This window comes from Tyto alba, unplaced genomic scaffold, assembly GCF_018691265.1.
Source record: "Tyto alba isolate M040663 unplaced genomic scaffold, T.alba_DEE_v4.0 Super-Scaffold_33, whole genome shotgun sequence".
Lineage (NCBI taxonomy): Eukaryota > Metazoa > Chordata > Aves > Strigiformes > Tytonidae > Tyto > Tyto alba.
In genome coordinates, this window is record NW_024881308.1 from 10,252,775 (window position 1) to 10,276,277 (window position 23,503).

General features: G+C 39.4%; 1 protein-coding gene across 7 annotated transcripts in view; it reads right to left on the reverse strand.

The window, feature by feature from the left end:
• Positions 1 to 6,211: 6,211 nt before the first annotated feature.
• Positions 6,212 to 23,503, reverse strand: part of ZNF217 (zinc finger protein 217) — a 28,826-nt gene continuing 11,534 nt past the window's right edge. For 6 of the 7 annotated variants that reach the window (XM_042801102.1, XM_042801103.1, XM_032993616.2 and 3 more), the window contains 5 exons: positions 18,310 to 20,076; positions 15,936 to 16,061; positions 13,519 to 15,111; positions 9,636 to 9,764; positions 6,212 to 8,343 (listed from right to left, as the gene is read on the reverse strand). In XM_042801102.1, coding sequence (XP_042657036.1) covers positions 9,655 to 9,764; positions 13,519 to 15,111; positions 15,936 to 16,061; positions 18,310 to 19,687 — 3,207 coding nt within the window. In that variant the 5' untranslated portion in view covers positions 19,688 to 20,076 and the 3' untranslated portion in view covers positions 6,212 to 8,343; positions 9,636 to 9,654. The remainder of the gene's footprint in view (positions 8,344 to 9,635; positions 9,765 to 13,518; positions 15,112 to 15,935; positions 16,062 to 18,309; positions 20,077 to 23,503) is intronic. The other variant, XM_042801104.1, reaches the window with a different exon arrangement.

Below are 23,503 nucleotides of genomic sequence, written 5' to 3' on the forward strand. Positions count from 1 at the left end.
GATCACAGGGGGAGCAGGAGGGTGCTGGCATTGGCAGTCGTGTGCAAGGCCAGGCTTTTATCACAGCAGGGAGAAATAACCAGCTGCACCAGGTACGCAGCAAGATTTAGGCTACGTGGGGACACGAGGCCCAACCGGGGCCCTTAACGTGCTGGCTGCTCGTGTGTCCTGCTTCTGGTGTCAGCAGCACGCTTGGCACCAGAACTGACTCTGCAGGAAAAGGGATGTGCTCCTTGACGGAAGGGATTCAGTCCACACGAGGATACAGTGTAGGTAAAGGCGGCAAAAAACAGGGTGAGAGCGCTCAGCAGGTACCCAGCTCCCACTGCCCCGGGACTGTGGGGAACCTTAAACACCAGCCGCATCCCCTAAAGGGAGTTCTTATCCGAGCTGTGCTTTGGGGAAACACCATTCAAATTCTGCCTTCATTTTTTCTCAGCACATCAGACCACTACAGTCTTGTGGAATGAGGTTCCAGCCCATTCCATTTTGTAAAATTTAGGACTTTGGCAGAGTTTTCTGCAGCCAAAACAGTAATCCTGGCTAAGCCCTTTGATACCTCCTCTGATTGTCCTGCAAAATACACCTGAGTCCCTAAAATATTAAGTACATCACATGTCTAAAGGGCCCTAGTGAGGGAGGAGGAGGCTTCTTGCAGAGACAATCAGATAAACCTCAACACTAACAAGAGCATTTGGGAAACAAAGACTGCCTACACACTAAAAATATTTATTGCAATGGTACTGTCACTTGAAAGGTATTTACAACATTTTTGATACAGAAAAGACATACTTTTGCTGGTGAAATGGTGCTTTTATGGATGTAACATATTTAGGGATTGTGTATACATGTGGTGATGAACGTCGCCTTTGAAATGCTGGAGAGACTCTGCCCTACAGGGTGTTCCTACAGTGACCAGCCAGAACAGGGCTGCAATGCTGACCTTGGGCATTTCAGGTGCTACTACAAGGAAACATTAAATTACATGAAAGAAATATTGCCCAGAGAAATATACCTTAAATATGAAGGCTTTTTTTTTTTAAAAAAAAAAAAAAAAAAAAAAAGTTAATTTTACATTAATACTCAGTTTTAATTTACAAAGATGTAAGTATAGCTACAGTTCCTCAGTTACCAGAGCTGACTTTTTGCTGGTAGGCTGTCACGGATCTTTATTTTTAAAGCCTTCACAACTAAATTCACCGAATCTGGCTTTTTGATTGTGCATGTCAGTGGTGTGGTGCAATTCAGGTGTGATTAAGGTGTCCTGAGACTGGTTTCTATAATTCCAGTGTCAAAAAGCATTGACAAGTAAAAAAAAAACAAAACACCAGAACCAAAACCAAATCCAAAACGTTCATTGTACCAGGACATTCAAGTATTCACAGTTAGTGGACAAGAACTGAACAGCATTACAGGTGTCAGACAATTTTGTTTGCTTGTTTTTCTGAAGTAACTAATGAAATATCAATAGCTCTGGATAAACCCATCCCAGAATGCACTCAGGTTAAATTAACAAAATGAGAAGCCCCTGAGCTTAGGAAAACAGCAATAATGCTATGTTAGAGAAGGGGGAAATCACTTTTTTGATATAAAAAGTCCATCTGTAAGCAATTCTGCTAATGCTTTAAAGATGATCAGCGCAGGCTTTTGGAGTTAAACAGAAAACAACCAAAAGTATTATCGGGAAAGAAATTTTTCAACCTGAAAACAGATTCTGTCAAAATGTCAAAGGTCCAGACTTAGGTTTTGCTAAAAGAGACTTTTACAAGACCCAATTTGAATAAAAATGTTGAGTTCAATTACCTTTTAACCTCAAGCAGAGGGAAGGAGACAAGCAATACAAACCTCAACACAATGCTGCAGGTAAATCAAAAAGAAACAGAAATTAAGCCGTGCCCAATCCGATCCTGATCCGACTTTGCGGAATGCACAGAGCAAACACACGCCGCTAACACTGAGAAGTAAATTGGGAAGGTGTTTCTGTTAAGGTGTTATTTGCACTAAAGTTTACCAAAAACTTGAGACTGGAAAATATGTTATCTGAGCAACAGAGATAACTGAAGTGCAGAGCCATTTCTCCTTGTTTAACTGAGAACAGAAACCTGCAAGCAGATGTACGAAATACCGTGGCCTGAAGGGGAGTTTCTGGAGGTTTTGGTGAGAGGTAGTTGGAAAAAGCACAAGAGGAAAAAAATGCAATTTTGGCGAAAAAGTATTGCGAACTTAATTATAATTTCACTCAGTTGTTCTGATCTTCTCTTTTCCCAAACAACTTATGCCCAACTTTGACATTAAAATTGCATTCAGTTTGCTCAGAATTACTTTATTTAGCAATGTTTAGCTAGATTTTTGAGAGCATACATATATATATTAAAAATTCAGAAGTATCTTAAACTGAAATAACATAGTTCATAACAAAATGTGGACTTTTTCTTTTTTTTTTTTTATTTGACAAGAGAGGTCACTTTTTGCTTTAAGTGAAAACTATTTCCTGATTTTCCAGAATCATCAGAAAACCAAGTCATCTGTTGTTTCCTTGGCTCACACAGGTAACTCGGGCTCCTCCTGGTCACTATTTACCACTTGTTCCAATAAACTGCACCAACGATGCAGGGATGAAATTGCAGAAAGGTTCTTTCCAAGTAATTAGCCAACAAGATGAAAAAACAGTAATTAGGTCATGACTTTCAGAGAGGATTAATGAAAACATTTTATATGTGTACAATGTTTTAAATGCCAGTGTTCCATAATTATTTATTAGACTGGATTTGCTCATGCAAATAGTTCTGTACCTACGATTCATGCAGAGCAATGTCTTATAGTAATGTGCACCACATTATAAAACGCATCATTTAATTAATCATAAAATCTCGCGCAGTCAAAAATAATGGTAGCCAGCAGCTAAACTGTACACTAAATCTGCTCTGTAGCAACACATTTCAGTAAATATTGATAGGGTGAGAAGAGGAAATCGGAGATAACGTTTCTGTATCTCCAGATTTCCTTTGGTTCATCTCGCTTGTCGGAGAAGTTTCCTGGTTCCACTGTGATTTCTGCTGCAGGTTCGTTAAACAGGTCAGCACCCCTCGGCACGCAGGGGCTCTCCGGGGGCAGCTCCTGTTTGTTTTACCCACGTTTCTGCACTTGCCGATTAATCGCGGAACGTGGAGCCGGCCCGGCCCCGAGCGCGGGCAGCCGCTGCGCGCCCGCTCTCCTTTGCCGACACCGCCACCTGCCGCCCCGCGCCCGCGGAGCCGCCCGCGGAGCCGCCCCCGCCGCTCCCACCCGCGACGGCGGCGGGGGCGCGGGGCGGGGCGGCCGTTCCGCTCCGCTCCGCGGGGCGCTGCGCGACCGGCCGCGGCCGCTTCTGCGCCGGGCGGGAGCTGCGCGCTCGGCCGAGCCCACGGCGGCCGCAGTTTGGGTGTCGGGAGCCCACGGGCAACCGCGGTGGAAACAAAGGGGGGGGGGGGGGCGGGAAACTAATGGCGAGGGAGCGGCCTGCGCGGAGCGCAGAGCTGCGCGGCTCCGCGCTCCCCGCGCCTGCGGAGGGACCGCGGGGCCGCGCTCGGCGCTTCGCTTTCGCACGGAGCGTCCAGAGCCGGTGCGGAGCTGCTGCGGCTGCCCCGAGCGGGCCGGGCCGGGTCCCACTGCAGCCACCCATGACGTTAAGAGCGGATCGTCTGGGAAGATCCCGGAGCTTTACGCTTCCCCCCGCGGGGCTGCCCGGCCCGTGGGCAGCAGGGCCAGCGGCGGGGCCGGGCCGGTGCCAAACCCGAGAGGGTGTTGGTTTGCAGCCCCCTCGCTCGACCCGGCTGCCTTCTCGCGGGAATTGTGCTCCAACGCCTGCTGCAGGCTACCGGCTTTGGCAAGATTTCGCCTAAGACCCAGTACTGGACTCGGCATCAGTAATGAACTCCAAATTAAATAAAACTGGGTATCATAGAACCAACCCGTTACAGATACATGTCAATAATGGGCACGCTGGTAATTAGCATGTAGTTACTCCATCTGCTTAATTACACATGGTAATCATGCCATAGCATGTTTGGAAATGCTAGATCTGATTTTCCTCAGGAATCCTAAATCATACGAAGATCTTCTATAGAAACTACTACTTTAGATGTTATGAATTAATATTAAGATGAAATTGAATTAAATGTACTGATTTTAATGTCATGAATGCACTCATAACTATTTTTTCCCCTGAGAACCATCTGCAATTTAGAGACTTGCTAATCCTAATTAAATGCACTTTTCTCAAGTGTGTGCAAATGAACAGAGAAATCTGCTCAGTAACGCACTTGCTTATTTTTCTCTTTCACAAAGCAGAAGAAGAAACTGTTTTGTGATTTGGTATTGGATCTTCTTTGTAAGAAAAAGTAGCATTGCTTCTTCATAATTTCAAGGCAGAGAGTCTGTATCCTAACTGGTAATTCATGAAAAGCATAGGAGGAAGATCCCTCAAACAAGTGTTTACAAGGCTGATCTGAACAGTTACAGTCAGTGTAGAGAAACACTGTATTTTAGTTATGCCTTCCAGCATTTTAGACAGTACTTTAAGTCCTCAAATACTCTGCTTGGGGGCAACAAACAGAACCTGGCACCCTGCAGGTGATGCAAACTGGTTATTCCAGGGCTTCTTTGGGGTGAGGGGGTGGAAAGCAGAGCAGCCCCTGAGCAGGAGCCCACCTTGCCACCTCTCGGCTTTATTGACACCAACAGTGAAAAGACACCCTGGCTTTACTCACTGGCTCCACTGCTGCTTGGTTTTGGCCTTCCCCCCCAGAGAGAGTCTTACCTTTTCCATTAACCCAGCTTCAGCTGGGAATAACATTTATCTCAAAGGAATGGGGGGGAAGGTGAAATTTTATCCATATTAATGTGGGTCACAACTGAGGAACCAATTATATGACAAAACAGACGTGGTAGAACACCTCCAAAATCCCACACTGAAAACGCGAGAGACTTGAAGCCAAAAAGATTTTTCAACTTTCAGTTGAATATCCTTGTAGTGGTTCTGTATCTTTAACACCTCCCTCTCAGTCAGCGAGGTTTGCTCTTTAATTTGACTTTTAATTCAGCAGTTTGCATAACTCACAAATTGGTAAGGCAACGTAGGCATCTGACGCCTAAAGTCACTGGAATACGTATCTATTGTCTCAGTCAGCCCAGCTTATCTGAAACTACTAAAGGCAAAATGAAAGACCCTTAGCACTCCTAAGAGGCACGAAGGAAAGGCATGGTTAATAGTAAAGATGACTTCCAAAGCTCACACTTACTTCTTGCACCCTGTCTGAGCACGCTGGCGCTCAGCACTGCACAGAATGTCACCCCAGGCCCGACTGACCGCCTTCTGCAGCAGGACTCCAAGACCCCACACTTGTGCGCCCCGGGCTCTCTAAGAACTTGCTCTTTCCAAAGCAAGTGACAGATCCGCACCCCACATCATCTTGTTCTTAAGCTCCCACACTTGCAAGCTTTTATCCCCCCCCCAGCAGCACTGCTTTCACTTAAGAAACTAGTCTAACCTACTTCTGCAAACCTTATCATGGCAGCAAGGGCCAGTCTAGCACAGGAATCAGCAGCTTAAGCCGTGCTGTCAGTGAGGCTGTGGTCACTCATAAGTGCCCTTAAATGCAGTTGATTTATATTGGGGAACTCAGCTGGTGAGCTTCCTTTCTCTCGAGGATGAGTTGCCTTTGACAAGCATTTTCTGGCTGCCTTCTGAGCTCATAGTCTAGTTTTGAGATACGGTCAGAGGTGGTGGCGAGGTCTGACACCTCAGTCAAGTTCCAAGAACACATCAGACCTGCAAATTTTTCAGAACATATTTGATTTCAGAAACAGTTCAAGCCCATACAAATTCTGAAACCTCATTAAAAAATACATGCCCCCCTCAATTTTATTACCACAGAAAATGCATACAATAACTCAATTTCCTTTCTTAAAAGAAAAATAACCGAAAGAGAAGAAACAAAAGGTTTCTTCATTATTTTAAGAGTTTTCCTCTTAAGCTTCACAGACTGATTTTCTGGGAAGTGACTCAGTGTTTTCATATAAGCAACAGAGCAGGGCATGCATTTGGTTTTGGTTATTGGCATGTTCTCCCCTTCTTCCCACCCCCCAGCGGTGCAAGTATGACGAAAGGTCAAGTGAATATGAAATTCCAAGCAATGCATTTTAAGCTTTAAAAGCAAGACACAGAAACCAGTTTTGCAAAACACCAAGTCTATATTTACATCCATATGTAATAATATACTCAACTAAAGTGAAATACATCATAAATTAAATGAGTAATGTGTGCCTACTGCTTGACAACTTCCGGTTTCAACAATTAAAATAAAACAAAATGGAATGAAATAAATACATAAACAAAAAAAAAAAAAAAAAAATCAACAATTTGTACCTCTATATATGCACTGTTATTTCCAAAGAAACATACAAACCAGTAGTATCCCAATAGTTAATACTGATGGGCAAAGTGTATTCTGAAGTACAGGGCTGTGCTGCCATGAAATAGAATCTTCGTGTCCATTTATTCTATTCCAACCCCAAGATACCTACCAAAAAAAGCCTTGAGGGAAACTGTACCAGCATGAAGGGAGATTAAAAACAAACAAATCTTAGGTCTGTTTGCTGAAGCATCTTAAAAACCAGCCCTGTACATTTTAATCACAGAACCCCGTAAGGTACACAGATGATAGTTACAGCATGCATTCTATAAGACTCATTGAAAGATCACGCAAAAAAATAGATTAACCATTTTCCAAGTGAATTCATCTTCAAAAAATAGGCTATAAAAGTGCAAAACTAGGAAAACAAAAATCTAGACTATGTACATATGGCTCAGCTTATGAACAGGAAAAAAGGTAAATAGTGTACAATTTCCTGATACACAGCACTTCATTACGTCGCCAGTTTACAGAGACATTAAAAATAGGTCCCATATACAGGAACTAAGACATACAACCGGAACATCTCGAGTTGCATAATGAAAAACCAAGAGTTTCTAGGTTTTGCTATTTTACATTTGCTGTGTGAGGGGAAGAGAGCAAAACTAACAGTGCAAAATTTTTCATTTTTTGTTTTACTAAAAAATGTGGAAGTCAAAGCCAGGTAGGTGCAGAAGAAATTGACTCTTAACTACAGGCTTTATGAGAAGCAACGAGGAACACAAGTCAAAATATGCAATAATTTTGCTTTACTGGCTGGTAACTGGCCATCTTCCCTTTACAAAAATTAAACTGCATGTGCATTAGAAAAAACTCTTGTTGTCTTCACAAAAAAATAAAAGGAGATATTCTCCCATTTACAGGTTATTTCTCACTTATTTTAAACACCCAGTAGATGCTAAAACTTGACATCAAGAAGCTTCCAAGCACAGTCAGGCAGGCTACACCATAGTCACATCCCTTTTGAAGTCTATAGATCCCATATTCGTATTGCAAGTCTGTCTGTCTGTGACTTTACAGTTTGGACAAAGGTGCAAAGTAGTTATCCTCTAAATGTAACTGTATTGAGTTTAGTACAAAACTAAACGTTTGAAACATTTAGATTAATATCGTTTCTCATTCAAATCCTAGGTATTTTTAAAAGTCTATGTGTTTGTAGAGATGTTGGTTTAAGAGGCTTCTCTGAAGAACAGCAACCAATGCCAAGAGAAGAATCCAACCGTATTTCAGCAACGCCACACAAAAATCCAAATGTCAAGTATTGCCTCATCCTTGCATTTAAAAATATGCTGGAAACAACCCCAGGGAAACAGATCCCTCCAACACATTATGGTCCTAACATATACAAGGCTGATCAGCATGTCAGCACCATTGCTTTGATGTTCACAACATTTATAAACTGGACAGTTTCAGACAGTTTATTTGGAAGTTGTTTAAAAAAAAAACCTAACATAGTTCAACAGAAAATAACAGATGAGAAACTTTCAACTTTATGAAAAAGGAGCATTAAGCCAACAGGATTTCAACTTCAGTATTTACAATTTACCTGAGGTGCAACGATTATATATTCTTTCAAAGAGAAACTCTTCAGCAGCGCTCAAGTATGTAAAAATATAATTCCTACCTAATATTTGGTCAATTAATTCTAATGAAAAATACTCAGAAGTCAATGTCAAGATATACATTCTCCACACACCTTCATAACCCAATTGTTTAGACTACTTTTTATGGCTATTTGGTACAAAATGTTAACAGAACCAGTATTATAAAACTGTAGTGTTTTTATATACAGTACAATCACAGCTTAGTTCAGTAGCTTTCACCATTTATTTTTCCTCAAAGGATGAACTGCAGGTATAACTCCATAGAACATGTACTTGTCTCCTTAGACCTAGGGGAAAAAAGAAAAAAAGCCTATAGTTTTTGGTATACAACTTTATGATAGTACAACACATTTTTTGTTACGATGAGTATCTTTAAAACATAACACAATTTCTTCCGCACCCTTGCATAAGTGTATTTAGAAATTGATATTGCCATATAAAGTCTGTGTCTTCTATTTGCCAAATAAAAGCTGGCAATTAAATCTACTTTTGAAGATAGTCAAGCCCCAAGTAGAAATACAGGCAGGAAACTGAATTAGCTTAAAAAAGCAGAACTAGACAAAAATATGCTTAGCAGGGGGACAATAAAAACAGTAAGTCTAATCAAGAAATAAAGCAAAGTATTTTAAAAGCTGTCAACTAGATGTCAGATAGCTCTACTCCCCAGATATGTAAAATCTTTCCATAAAATAGCACCTGGACCAGCACACACTATAGCACTCAAGACACATCTCCTTAAATTTGAATGAGAAAAATTATCTGTAGCTCTGGGTTTGAAAAAAGCATACAGATATATTTGTTTATAGTTTTATAGAGCACTTATCTCCTTAGCAGCTAAGAATGTTGCAAACACAATGGGGTTGTTCAGTTCTGAGATACAGCTACAGAACTCAAGAGATGAAGCATGGGAATTCAGAACACCAGGCTAATTCTTTTCACTTGACCTGTTTCTCTAAGAGGCTACACCCACCCCCTCAGTCAAACAAAAGAAAAACTATTTGGAATAGCCTCTCCAGTACACACAGATAAACTGTCAAGAAGCCACCAGGAAAAATCTTACTTCTCTATGAAATCGTCTACCAAAAAGTGTCTTGTTGTTTGAGGCAATCCTTGCAATCTTCAGAAGTTGTAAAATGAGTAATGTCTACATTTTCAGGAAGGACTAACCAACATAACGTCTCACAGGATTCATGAGCTGTGATAACAGGCCCTTCCTCTCATTTCTAGTTCTCCACATGATGTTCCCCCACCCCCAAGTACTGACTTAAAGGGAAAGCCCTTTTGTTGAACACTTCCCACTGGTATTGTAACTAATAAATACATTTATCTATTGTTAGCCTCCCATTTCTTTCAGACAAGGAGCATCTATGTACATTTTCATGCGAGCCATTGCCACAATTCAAAGTAACTAATGCTGCTATGCCAGTATTTGGTTGACTTCATGTGAGAGGGGAGCTTGTATTTTCAGCTGTTCTCGTTCAGACTTTCATAACCTCTCATCATGCTATGCAGCAACCTTTGATTCTATGAGTACATAATGCAACATTTAAGTAACAATTAGTTCAAAAAGTTTGTTTACCGTTTCTTGAAGTAAATGATCAAGTCTTCTTGTCACTTGGTCGGAAGTGTGCATTACCAATGAAACTTTCATAACTTCGCTTTTGTAGCACACTGCCAGATAAGTGTTGGTATGACACTGATCTCTTTCCTGAGAAAAATTAATTTAGATGAGTTAGAGTTATTTCCTGCTAATCCAATTGGTCAGACATTCAGTTGTGAGCAGGTCTACATCAGCATCCAAAATCCCAGAATACCACAATTTTGCTACTGCAAATCATCTCACGAGCAAGGCCCGAAATGATATTCCTAGCCCTATTATAGGATTGAATGAAATTCAGAATCCAGAACAAATACAAGGAGAATGAAAAGTATTAACAACTTTGTTCCACACTGTATACATGTGATGTCCATCTCTCCAGATTTTGCTCATTTGCAACAAATTCTTTGCTTAACTCATCATACAGCAGACCTCACTTTGAGAAGGTTTAAGTGCTGCAGTACATTCTATAGCATGATGCCTACATAGCCAGTTTTTGTATTTGTTCGAAAACTGGGTGTTTGAATATGAGTATGAGAAGAAAAACAGGCATACTACTTTATTGCCATAATAGATTATATGGCAATTGTGAGACTTTAAGCAGTGTTAATATACTTTTACTTGAAGACTTTTGTTAAACAATTTTCAGTCTAGTATACAGGTAATTTCATCTTTATCCAAGACCATGAATTCAAATTTGTTTATGTGAAATCAATGCCTGTTCCATATTAAGTCTTACTAGCTTAAGCAAGCAGTCAAAAGCACTTCCTAAAATTACGGAAAAAAAGTCAAGAACCATTACTCCCACAGGATACAAAAAGCCCAACTGCCATCCACATTCCATGAAAGCTTTAAATGCAGCATTGGAAAAAACCTAGCAAGCTTTAATTAAATTAAAATGGCAAAACTAAATTAATATTTCAACAGAATCTACGAAGCCATTGAAGTGTGTCATGAGCAATTGTCTTTAATTTACAGCCTCTGCCAGATCAATCAGCCAACAGGTTATCCTTGATAGCATGTTGCCATTGCAAAGGCAACTAATTTGAAAATAACACAAACTGAGTGGTTTCAGAATGTTTCTGTCTCTTCAGGGCAACACAGAATGGCAGAGCTTACAAGCAATAACGGAAGGCATCATGCTTTAATCAAGTTTGCCAAGTGGAACATATTCTCATGACAACTTGATCCAGCATTTAACATGCGACATAACATGTTCATAGGACCTAAATAATGTTGCCACAAGGCACACAGGCCCTTAAAAAAGGTTTTGACATCATGTTTTATAATATCACCACAGTTCAATAAAAAGACTACAGAAACTTGCAGGTCTACACCTGCAGTACTTTACATATGATAACTTACAAAATACATCTCTGAGGAGTTGCAACTCTCAAACAGTTGTACTTCAGCTTTTTATGAAAAGAGAATTTGCAGAAATTTTCATCTTCACTGGATCCACCCACATCAATACTGTAATAATGAGAAGTTTTCCTGTCTGCTACCATCTAGCCTCTCAAACAACTATCCAGTTTTGAATTGGATACTTCTAGGCATAATGGTTAGAAAACTAAGAAATTAGCCATAAAACCCAACCCTTTATTGCACAGGGCTTTTACTGAAGTTACTATGAAAACCCACAGAGGGGGTCTTGTTTCACAAGGCGTTCCAATATAGGTAACAGCCATAAAAAGTTGCTTTTCTTGCCCTGAGACAGCACTGTGTAACTAACAATGAAATCTATTTCCATAACAACAATTCCGTCAAATTAGTTGCAGCCATAGTTTTGAGAGCTCTAAATAACAAGAAACAGTATAAAGTTCTTTACTACGGGCTACTGTCTCCAGGCTTATACCAAAGAGGAAGAAAAGCCTACCACAGAGATTTTTTCTGGCAGGCAGGTGGAGCTTTCAGAAGAAGAACAAGGTGGATTCCAGTAGAGTCATTGTTTAAAAATAGTATTGCATCAACTGCTACTGCAGGAGGCTAACCTCACTAAAACTATTGGCAAAATAAGATAATTCCCCTACCCCCAGAGTATACTAATGCTGGAAAGGAGAAAGACGCTGCCCACCATCTAGTCCTCAGGGTACAGACTACTCATCTAGTTGGTTGAAGCTGCAAGACTTAACTTTCCCTTTCCTGTTTTCATGAAAATAGGGTTGTAGTGTACAACATCAAGAGCATTCTCTCAAAATCCTGGATGTTCTACCTGCTCAGCAGATAGCAATGTTGTAAGCACAAGTCCTTGGTCAGTGCAAATTAACAGTTTTGTCCTTAAGTAGAGTCATGTCCTTCCTCCACCAAATGTTGAGATCGCACATTAAGTTCTTAGCTGCTATCAACAGTTAAGTTTATTTAAAAAAAAAAGGCTTGCAAAGCAACTGCATGAATGACTTCTGTGCTCAGAAAAAACCCTGTATGTATTTCATTCTCGCAGATCACTAGGAATCAAAAGACAGCAGCAACATTTGTCCTTCTGCCCATCCCTCTACATTCTGTGCATATCCTACCGCCCATTTTACATTCCTCATAGCAATTCATGGTACACAGACAATGCTCTTCATGAAACTAGGAATTAACTCCATTTCACAATCACTTCAGTGAGTCAACTGTGATGCTAGCTTTTCCTCTATCCACTACCTACCCAGACTGGAAACAGAACTGTAACACTTTCCTTCATCCTTCCATAAACCACTAGCAAGCCTGAATATTTATGAAGCCCACAACCTTAAACAAGCAAACAAAAACCAGAACAGAGCAAATACATTTTTTGCCACAGAACTAAATGCAGATTTAGTATTTTGCAGTTCGCTCTGACCTAAGGTAACACACCCCCTGCTTGTTATGAACCCAGACTACTTCAGAAGAATAATCTTATTGCTTCCAGAGAATGGGAGTATTCAGAGTTTAAGAACTTAGCAGAGACTTTAAGACTACACAGCACACGCACACTACTCATCTTTATAATAGGTTCTTAATTTCAAAACTCAAAGTCCTAATATTTATAGATAAATCCATACTGACCTCAGCTCAAAGTCATAAATAACATCTTCTACAAATAGTCAAACAACTGCTTAAATATCACCTAGCACCTTTTAATCTTAGCCTCCAGCTAAGTTTTTAAAATGTTGATTAAGAACACAAGAAACACATATTTCCTAAAACTACCAAAGTTTTCCAAATACATCACAAAGCACTTATCTCTGCTAGGCCCAAACTCTTCCACAAAGCATTACTACTTAGTACAATGAGACACCATAATTAGAATAACAGAAATATGTTGTCTCCTTTTAACAAAGTATTCTGTTCCTAAAACTAAACATTATACAAGTCCTTTGAAGAACATAAGATTTAAATCATATTTTTATGATTTGTAATACATCCTTTTCTGCAATTGAAGGGAACAATTGTTCATGACGGTTGTGGTTTTTTGTTGTTTTTTTGTTTTTTTTTTTTTTTTTTTTTTTTCTGTAAGAGAGTTTTATTAATATTCCAGATGGTCCAAGACTTCTTGTATATTAAGCAGAAAGGCTTGTTCCATATCCTGGATTACTTAGCATGTCTGGAGTGCTCTGATGAGCAAACAATACATGTTTGCTATCGGAGACCCCTGGCAGGGGGGAGGAGGGAACTTGAGGAAACTTTAAGTCCCTCTTTAAAATTCAGATCTTCCATGCCTAATTTCCCAGGCCAGGAGTCTGCAGAACACTGATTTTAAATTTAAAATCCAAGCATTGACTGGACTTGGTGAAATACCAAGTACAGTTTTATTTTCTCTGTTTCAAGGTGGATACACATTTATATTTCATTCACCTTCCTTTGTAACGGTGTAAGGCATTTAACTAGGAAGGAGATACAGTACCTTCTACTGTAGAGCTGGTTACTTGGCCATTGCTAGATCCACAAGAACTGTACAGTGATCCAGAGCTATATGGCTCATAAGGTTTGAGAACAGTCAATACATTAGGAGGATCAACATCATCTGAATTCAGAAGCCCTTGTTTGGTTGGCAAAACAGAGGATGCAGGTTTGGTGTGAGCACATTCCTGAGGTAGCAGATTTGCATATCTGTTTGCAACACGAAATCTGCTCATTTCGTATCTTCTGTAATTATCCACTGGAGAGTCATTATGTTCAATAGCTAACAGATTAGGTTTCATTCGCTTAGAAGACGTTTCACCATAGTCTAGATTTACATTGCTCACAGATTTACTACAAACATAGTCTCTTCCTCGTTGACAAGACCAGGCAGATTCATTTAGGTGAGAGTCGAGAGCCCCATTCATACTGCTGCTTACTAGACCAGATTGAGACACTGGGACACTTAGAGGTTTTACTTTAGATTCAGATCTTTTTACTCTGTCCAATATTGGAGAGATACTGGAACTGGAGTGCATTTCTTGCTGAGGTTGCCTATAGTTATTTGCCTGAGCTCCAATATTACTTTGCTGTTTGAGAAACTTGAGGTTACTTGGGGCTGTGGTGCTTGAGTCAGTCACTGAAAAGAGAGGGACTTTGTTCTGTGGAGGGTGACATTGTTTAGCTTTCCCAGTTGGCAACAGTTTTTGCTGTGTAGATGGGGAAGCCTTACTTTTATTAGAATTAAAAGACAGAGGAAGCACATCTTTACCAAGGAGAGCTGGAGGGCATCCAGTGCGTCTGGCTTTAGCTAGAGCCTTGTTTCTACAGCCATTTTTGTTAACGGTGTCAGGATTGTATTTGTGCATCAGCCTCTGGTGCATCATTAGGACTTCTGGGTAAAGTGTTCTGTAAGTACAAAATGGACAGGTGCTGGGTGCTAGTAGGCCTCTAGTTGAAACCACTGAACGTTCTTGTGAAGTCCTAATAGATAAGTTCAAGGGTTTTTCTTGAGAGTCCACCATAGGTTTGCGTTTGTAGTTTTCAGTGCACTCTCGCACATCATTCACATTTTTTCCATCCTTTAAAGCACAAACATACTGGACATCATCTCCCTCTGATGCCACAGAAGACCGCCTCTCTCTTTTATGAGGAACACTGGGCTGAGCTTCCTTTGTTTCCTTCTCAGCCTTTAGTTTTTCCAGGTAAGGAGTGGGCAGAGTCTCGTGTATTTGATTTGAATTGTTACAAATGGACCCTTTGTTCAATTCCCTAGAATTACTTTTCATTTTTAAAAGGACCGTGCTGCCTATTGCATTGTTCAAGGACAGAACCTCCTTTTGCTGCTTGGTACGTGGGGAGCCCCCAGCATCTTTGGCACAATCAAAAAGCCTCTTCGAATTTTTGGTTTCTTGAGCACCATCAGCAGCCAGCAAGAGCTCCGTCTCCTGACTCTGTAATGAAACTTTGCTGTCACTTTTCACATCTGCTGCGCTATCAGCTTGCTTGTCCTTGTGATGCCTCTCTAAATGATACCTCAGTGAAGTTTTCTGTGCTGCTGCGTAATCACAGAATTCACATTTGTATGGTTTTTCACCTGAAACACAGTTTTATCAGTAAATAAGTTTGATACAACTTGATTTGAAGTCTTGAATACAATTAAAGACAAGGGAATAATGTAGACTGCAAAACAGTAAAATAGATTTTTCTTTCCCCTTCCACATACTCATAATTCCCAAACTCATCTAAATGTGTTTAAACTACATCTTACTGCTTTTACTAACTACAGTGACATCTTCTGGCTACGATGAAGAAATTTTCCACACATTGGCTATGTATGGAGATGGTAGCTGACAATATGTTTGGCAAAGATAAGCAGGAAGTATAACTATGGGTCAACTCCAACAATTTGTAGCCCTTGATCATACCACAAGCATGCTATTCACCAACACAAATGTTACAGTTCATCTATAAATAGAGCTGTTTCAAAAGAAACAGGGACATACATTAACAGAAGTAGGAAGTACTTGGGAAATATGCCTTTTTGTTTTGTGGGGTTTTTTTTGTTTGTTTGTTTTGTTTGGTTTGGTTTTTGTTTTTATTTAATTACAAAAAGTCACAAGACCCAAAACTTTTTGCTAGGCTGCTAAAAGCAGAAAGAATTAAAGTTTTAAAATATATTCTGTTCCTAACAGTACTTAATGTAATTAGCCCTATTCAAAAAGATTTACACTTATGCAACTAATTAATTCCTTCTAAGAAATTTCAATTGGAATTTTTTTTTTTAAGCATTAGAAAAAACTTTTCTTAATATCAATCATTTTGAGGGGAACTTCTGTTTTTCTTAAGCAAAACCAAACATTCCATCCACCTGGATTCAAGAGACTTCCTTCCCCTCCCACAAAGGTGAAGTCCATTTACCTGTATGAGTTCTGAGATGAATATTGAGGTAATAATTTGAGCGAAAATACTTTCCACAATAGCTGCATTCTCTGGAGGCTCCAAGGTTTTTAACTTTTGCTCTTTCCAAACCATCTTCATTTTTATCTTTGGGAGAAAATATAGCTATGTTATGAAGAGCAAATGCAAATTTGGAGTCTCATTTAAAACTGTAACTATCTTAACTGTCTTTTTCAAGAAAAAACACAGAATGATGAACTGTTGTCAACTCCTACAGTCTAGGAACATCTTTTGTTCTGTACTGCTGCACACTTAACAGAGAAAAAGATTTAAAAAGGTTTCTGTCTGTGTCAAGTAACACTGTGGTTAGTGACTGTAACAAAGAAGCCCCAGAGAATAAACAAGATGCAAAACTAGTTCTCAAAGAAGAAGAAGAAAAAAGGGCAAAAAACAAACAACAACAAATAAACAAAACAAAAACAACCCCCACACTTTACTAACCTACAGGAGGTTGATGGAAAATAGCCCATGTCAAAATATCATACAGGTTATAAAATGTATTCTTTTACTAAAAGGAGTGCTTGAATTAGCGTAAGCATGACTACTCAGCATGACTGTAAACCTGCTCTGCACATCGCGGCTAAACACAAGAAGGTGTTTTGGGGAAGGAAGGCAGGGAGAAGGATGGATTTTCTTATGAATTGTAATAGTATGATTATTTCTGTGCTAATCAATGGAGTGTCATGCCTGTATAACATCATCCTTAGACTTAATGAGTAATCTTCTTTCACTAGAAGCATTAATGCATAAGCTCTGACAAATATAGGAGTAGGAAAGTGACAGGGGTTGCTAGTTCTGTGAAACCTGTATTCAAGGAACACATTCACCTATTAAACACTGGCTCCACTCAAGTGTAAGCAGCATTAGTTGCCACTGGAGGGCAGCAAGTACAGCATAATGTCTAACAAGAACGGGGAGAACGCCTACGCACAATACACCATTCAAATCAACATGCTTTCTCTGGCAGGTTGAATTGAAAAAACATCAAGACTTCAGTAAACTATCCAAGACAGAGCTGACTAGAAAGATACAGTGAGAAGGAAGGAGATGTTTTGCTTGACTACGACATTAGATGCATTATAGATAGCTTAAAACGGTTCTCTGAAGTTCTTATGTGTTGGAAAGCTTCTGTACTGGAAATGTTAAGTCTGGCTCAACTATGGCATAAGACAAGCCATAGCTGTTTTAAACAGATAATGTCTCAATAAGCATGACTCAGCATCTCACAGTGAAATCTGTTGTAGTTTAGGATAAGATACTGAGAAACAAAACAAGCAAGTTAGCATTAGGTAATATTTCCATTTCTTTGTTACTGGAGGAAAAAAGGGCTGCACATTACCAGAAATGGAAAAGTCAGTTGCATGTGCCAGGACATTCTGTACATTGTTGTCTTTTCTTGAGATTATGCAAGTGTCTGTTCTTTAAATGCAGACTCAAAGCATGTCACACACAAGAGTGCTAGATTAGCTAGCAGACACTTTGCTATTCCTTCCTGTCCCAGACATGCAATCTTCTTCAATTAAGGAATCATTCAGTATCACTTGTTTTTCTAAGACACTGTGAAATACAGAATTAGTCCTGGGTAACATACAGATTGGGCCCATCTATTCTGACAGAGAGAACTGCTAGCAACTCTTTGAGGAAGAGCAATTAAATATATACCCCTCTTACACACATGATGTCCACATATTAATAGCCTGCATGTATGTCCTTACACAATTAATTTAAAATTTCTGGTTCTGACATTTAGGCTTTCAAGTTGCATACCATTCAAAAGAAACACAGAACTTGTAGTTTCACAGAAAAAGTTTGGAATTATTCTTTGCTTCTCGGGATCTTAAGAACTGCTGATATCAAGCACTGGACATTTTCTGCCCTTTCTTACAAGATACAGGGGAAAAAAGTGAAACTGCAATGATTTCTTCAGAAATATTTTTTGTAAAAGCATGCTGGACAAGAAGGGATATGCAACACAAAAAAATCCAAGTAAAACTAAGATGCTTGCCCTTGCAGGTATGAGAAAAAGAGACAAAGAGAAGGGATAGGTAAACTGTGACTTTTCTCAGACTGACTGTTATTAAAAGTATTTAAATTATTCCAGTAACCCAAATCATTGCTGCAAGAAGGTTGAAAACAACTTCAAAGATCTCAAAATGGCACTCATTATTTTCCTCTGTTTTTCTCTTTTCCCCTTACCCCACCATAACATGTCGTATCTCTGGCCAAGTTCTGAAAAGATAACTGAGAAAGGCAAGATTCATTCCTTGGCTCTGACCAGCTCCTGAACAATGCAGTAACAGCTATTTCAAACTTATGTGCTCAAAATGCTACTCACCTAAATTAAGTGTTTCCGGAAGCCCATCTTCAGATCCATCTTCAGAGCCTCCTTCTATTCGTTCTCCTGCTCTATTTTCATCCAGAGTTGCAATTATATCAGCACAGCATGTCCTCGAAGCAGCTGAAGTCTCTCCATCAGTCCGCCTGTCTCTCTTATGTACTCTGGAATGAAGGACTAGCTGGTGGTATGTTCTGAAGGCTTTACCACACTCTGAACAGTGTGTTGGTTTCTCTTTGTTCTGGGACAATTTAGAATCCACCTCCATAGAAGGCACTTCACCACTGGGATGTTTCAGTTTGTCTTGTGATAAGTTGCCATTCCCTGTGTAACTGCTATTTTTATTTACTTTTGACTTCCCTGTAGTTTCAGTATGGCTACCTTTATTTGCATTCCAAATTTCACCAAGTTCTTCTTTATCAGAAGATGAATCGTCATTGTCTGTACTTCCCTCTTGTCCTGGTTCTTTAATTTGGCCATGGCCAACTGCAACTTTACCTTTGGTAGCCAGCTGCCATGCTTGGTATGTGTTGAAAGGATCTAATTCAGCTATCCATTTCACAGGTTTTTGTGATTTGTCATTTTCTGGAACCAAGTTTGGTCTTAAGTTCAAGAAGCGCAAAAATTCCTCTCTCTGAGACATTTCTCCTGCATTAGGTTCACCAGTTGGTACTGATTCTTTGGTGTGCACTTTACTGTGCTCAATTAGAGTCTCTTTATTGAGAAATAGAAAACCACAAACCATACAAATTTTGTAAGGTGATGTTACATTTTCAGTTACATGCTCCTGCACCACCTCATTTATTGTTATGGGACTTTCAGAACTTTGTTGGTGCTTGTTTCTAGAACCAGGCTTTCCAGTATGTGTTCTCATATGATTTTTGAGGAACCACGGCTCTTTAAATCTTCTTCCACACACATTACACCAATACGTGAAAGAATCTTTATGCTTTTTCATGTGTGCCTCAACATCAAAAGCCTCATCAAATGTTTGTCCACAGACTTCACAACTAAGTTCTTCACTGTCCTTTTCATTATTTGGTGAAGGCAAGTTTGTTCTTACTTGACATTTATCTAGAGGACTAAGATATTCTGCTTCAACACGCAGGACAGCTGGTTCACAAAGAGTGGGTCTATGCTGAGTTAAAACATGCTTACCAAGTTCTTCAGGATGTTTAAAAGTCTCATCACAAAACATGCAGTCCAGAGGCATGCATCCCTCAGCTTGCATGAGAAACTTCTCTTGCAAGCTTTTGTAAGAAATTGTGTTTGTTCCTTTTATTGTCATTGAGGCATCATTATTCTCCATCTGTGCACCAACGGTACTGGCTATTCCATCCGGTCCATCCATGTATGCCAAGAGAGGCTGAGTTGGCATGTTTCCTATGTTCTGTTCCCTATTACGTGTTTTAATGCAAGGTTTCAGTTCTTTGGGGATGCTCGCTAATCACAGTAAGGACACTTCTGAAGTTCTCCAACATGTGCTTATAAGTCTGCTAAGCTAAAAAAACTTCTGCCAGGAAAAGTATTTTTTCCACAAGCAAAAAAATTATTTCTATTTCATTTTTATCTGTGTTCACATATCACTGCAAGTGTATCCATTGGTTTCCTCGGTGACAGAATGAGGTTTTTGAACTATTTCTTCTGATTTTTCAAGTCTGTAGAAACAGTCGGTTGCACTTATTTTTTTTGTACAAACATTTAAAATAGTTGCATTGGTCAAAATACACTCAAGGAAAAGTTCAGTGCCACAAAGAACTCCAGCACCTGGAAAAGAAAGAAAACAGTCAGACTTTTCAAAGAAAAGTATTGTCCTCTAAATAACGAAAACATTGGGGCTAGAGAACTATCATATGCTTTTGAACACTTTTAATAAATAGTCAATGAGAGACAGCTAGAAGGCACTTCGGTCACTTTTCTACCTACCACAGTTAAAATAGGATGGTCTTGAACATCCTTGTATTCCATTAGCTGGGCTTCTGTATTAAGATTGCTATAGAAAAGCAATACTTTGTCTGCTATCTATTCTAAACCTACTCTTACCCAGTTACACAAAGCTGCTGAAACTGTATTTCAATACATACACTGCTCAATTCATAACAAATAAATGCAGTGAGCCAAAGCAACCTTTCCTCGAACCTGTGAAACCAGTGTTTACAAGGACAGTAAAACTTTACTTGTTTATTCTCTAAAAGCCATTGAGCAAAAGACTGGGTTTTTATCAAGACTAGACAGCTTGGAATAGGCTTTCATAGTTCTGGTACACAGTAAGTGTCAGTACAAATCTTTGTATTAAGAACTACTCACTAATACCACTACTCAAAGCTTTTACTACCATCCACTGGTTTACAATCTCTGTAACAATTTTGGACTGGTACAATTGGTACAAAGTTTGAAATAAACTAATTACACTGTTTCTTGAACAGTAGTTTAGTATTTAAATCATCCAAGGGGCCAACCGTTACATTTAAAAAGGAGATGTCCCTAATTTCAAATTACATGCAACAAAACATGTGCTTTATTGATTATACTCAAAAGGGAAGGTTTAAGATTCCACAAGATTAAAAAGGGTTATAATATAGTTGATTACAACTCTAATTTAAATCTCTAAGTCTATAAGAGTTATAATGTCTACTAGCAGCAATTACTGGCCACCGCTCTTTAAACTGACAAATTATAGTATTGTCAAGTTCAGGACTCAGCTTGATCAAATTTTTGGATAAAGGGAAAGTCTACCAAACTAATTCAAGACCAAATAAATTGAAGAGGAATCATCCCAAGATGAGACACATTTCCAAATACATGAATATCTAATGGAAAGAATGCATTCAAAATTTGACTCAAACTTCAAACTTTTGCAAATTATTTCATAAAAAACAGCTGGCCAGTGATTCACATTACTTGAATTAATATGCCTCAAAACACAGTATGCTCTATAGCTCTTATAGCAGAAGGCAGGATGGCAAAAAGTAGGGTTTTAAAATTAATCTCAGCTTCCACCTCTGCCTTGCTTTTATTTGGAAAAAAATGTAAACATTTGGCTTCATTTCAGCCAAAGAAAGGGTAACAATTCAAACACAACCCTGTAATAGGTCAGGCTGCAGAAATTTCCAAGACAAGTAGTTGTACCATGTAAAGATGTGGTTATCTATGCAGGTGAGGTTACCTTCTCCAGCCTTTTCTGATCAGCAGTGCTAGTCGGAATGAAAAAGGCAGTCTTAAGCCATTAAATCTTAAACCATTTCAGTAGAAATCAACCACCAGAACTTGAACTGTTTATCCAGTTCAGTGGCCCAAACATATTTGCAGATAAGGCTCCTGTAAGGCCATCTGCTAGCAGAGCCAGTATGTCTGACAGCCATGGGAGCTTAATGGCACAGGACCTTTAACCACCTGAAAAGGAAAGGCAACTATCTATAGACCCAGGATTCGATAGGATGCCTTCAGCTATATCGGATACCTTTACCTACCACAGAACAGTCAAGTCCAGGCAAGATACCACCTGGCAAAGGAAACATGACAACACATTGCTAGGAGTCACAGATCTAACATCTCAAACACTTTATCCACTCCCTAAACTACAGCCTTGTCCTGAGAACACTCTTTGGTTTTAATTTGAAAAGTTAGCAGCTCCTTTTCCACCATCATGCAGACAAGATCCTGGAGCCTACTGAAAATGGGTAGAAAAAAAAAAAAGAGCCACACACCAGAATGCCAATACAGAATTAAATTATTGTTGCCAGTTGCTTGTCTTTTTTTTTTTTTTTTCCCTCCTGTATCTCCAGAGCTTAGTGTCTTCATTGTCCAGTCCTCTAATCCAGGTCTAGACAATTGCCAGATCCAATACCAAGAAGCTTCTACCTTTTTTAAAACCCAAGTTGTTTCAGGCCTGGGCCGAAGACTCATCCTATGCTAAATTAAACATGAATGGAGGTATCTTGGGGAATAGAGTGTATGAGAGAACAAGACACTGGCTGACAGGTTGATGGCATCAGAACCCAAATTTTCTGCAGCCAAAGTCTCTTTTCTAACTACACTCTTTATCCCCATTTTCAGTTTTATCACTACCACGATTAACATTTTCTCTCTGCATAATGACTCAAAAAATCTTTTGTAATAGGCAGGTTCAGTCTACGGTGCGACGCTTCTGAATTGTTTCTGCTGCAGCCTTTGCTTTTGCCTTTCTACCTTCCCCATTCAGTTTTGACTTTCTGGCTTTCACTTACTCCCTATAGGCAGGTAAAGAAGCTGTAACAAAAGTCTGAAGCTTAAGTATTCAAAAACCTTTCCCCTTTGTAAAACAAGGAAAAACATATCAAAGGGTGCTGGCTAGCATGTTTTACTTCATGTTTAAACTTGCCGTTTTATTCTATTTCTACTGTAGTTTTAAGAGGTATTTTTTTTTTTACACAGCAGGGCAACATGCTGCAGCAGAACTCATGTGCCTAAATTGTGACTATCTGCCTGAAAATTATTTGCAAACCAAAAGTGAACATCAACTTTGAAAGACTCCTGAACACCTATAATGGATATCCAGGCAGGATAAAAAAGTTTAACAAGCTTAACAGTTTATTGCATTTACTTTCAGAGCCACAGGTAAGTAAGAGGTATAAGAATCATCCTACAAAAAGGCCAGAAGCATTTCTGGAGTAGGAAGTCAGATCCAAACGCCAATGCCTGAAGTCCCATGTACTGAGTTGCTGAGATTCATCATCAGCTATTTCCTTGCTAGTGTCTACAAATACAGAAAAAGCTGATTACGCTCAATTACACTCCCTACTTTGTAGTGTTACAACATATACACAATAGATCAACAAGAATTAAATCACTGTAGAAAGAAAACAGATGAAAACTAGCAGAAATCCACACTCAATCCCCTATTGTACACAGCATTCTGTGATGAGGATAGGAGGCATCCTTGTAACATGGATTGTAACACCACACAGCCCTACTCAAACCCTACCTAGGATAATTCAAACATTTTGTAAAAACCACATGCTTCAAGATTTATTAGAATTTATGGGACAGGCACGAATCAAATCTAAGGAAGGCCCTATGTTGGTCATTGATGTGTGAAAAATCCATCTCAATAACATTTTCTCTGGTAAACACTTCAAAAATGGATCAGTTTCAAACTTACCTCAGCTGTCTAAAAAACTAAACCTGTCCTCACAACTGCACATATAAATACAGC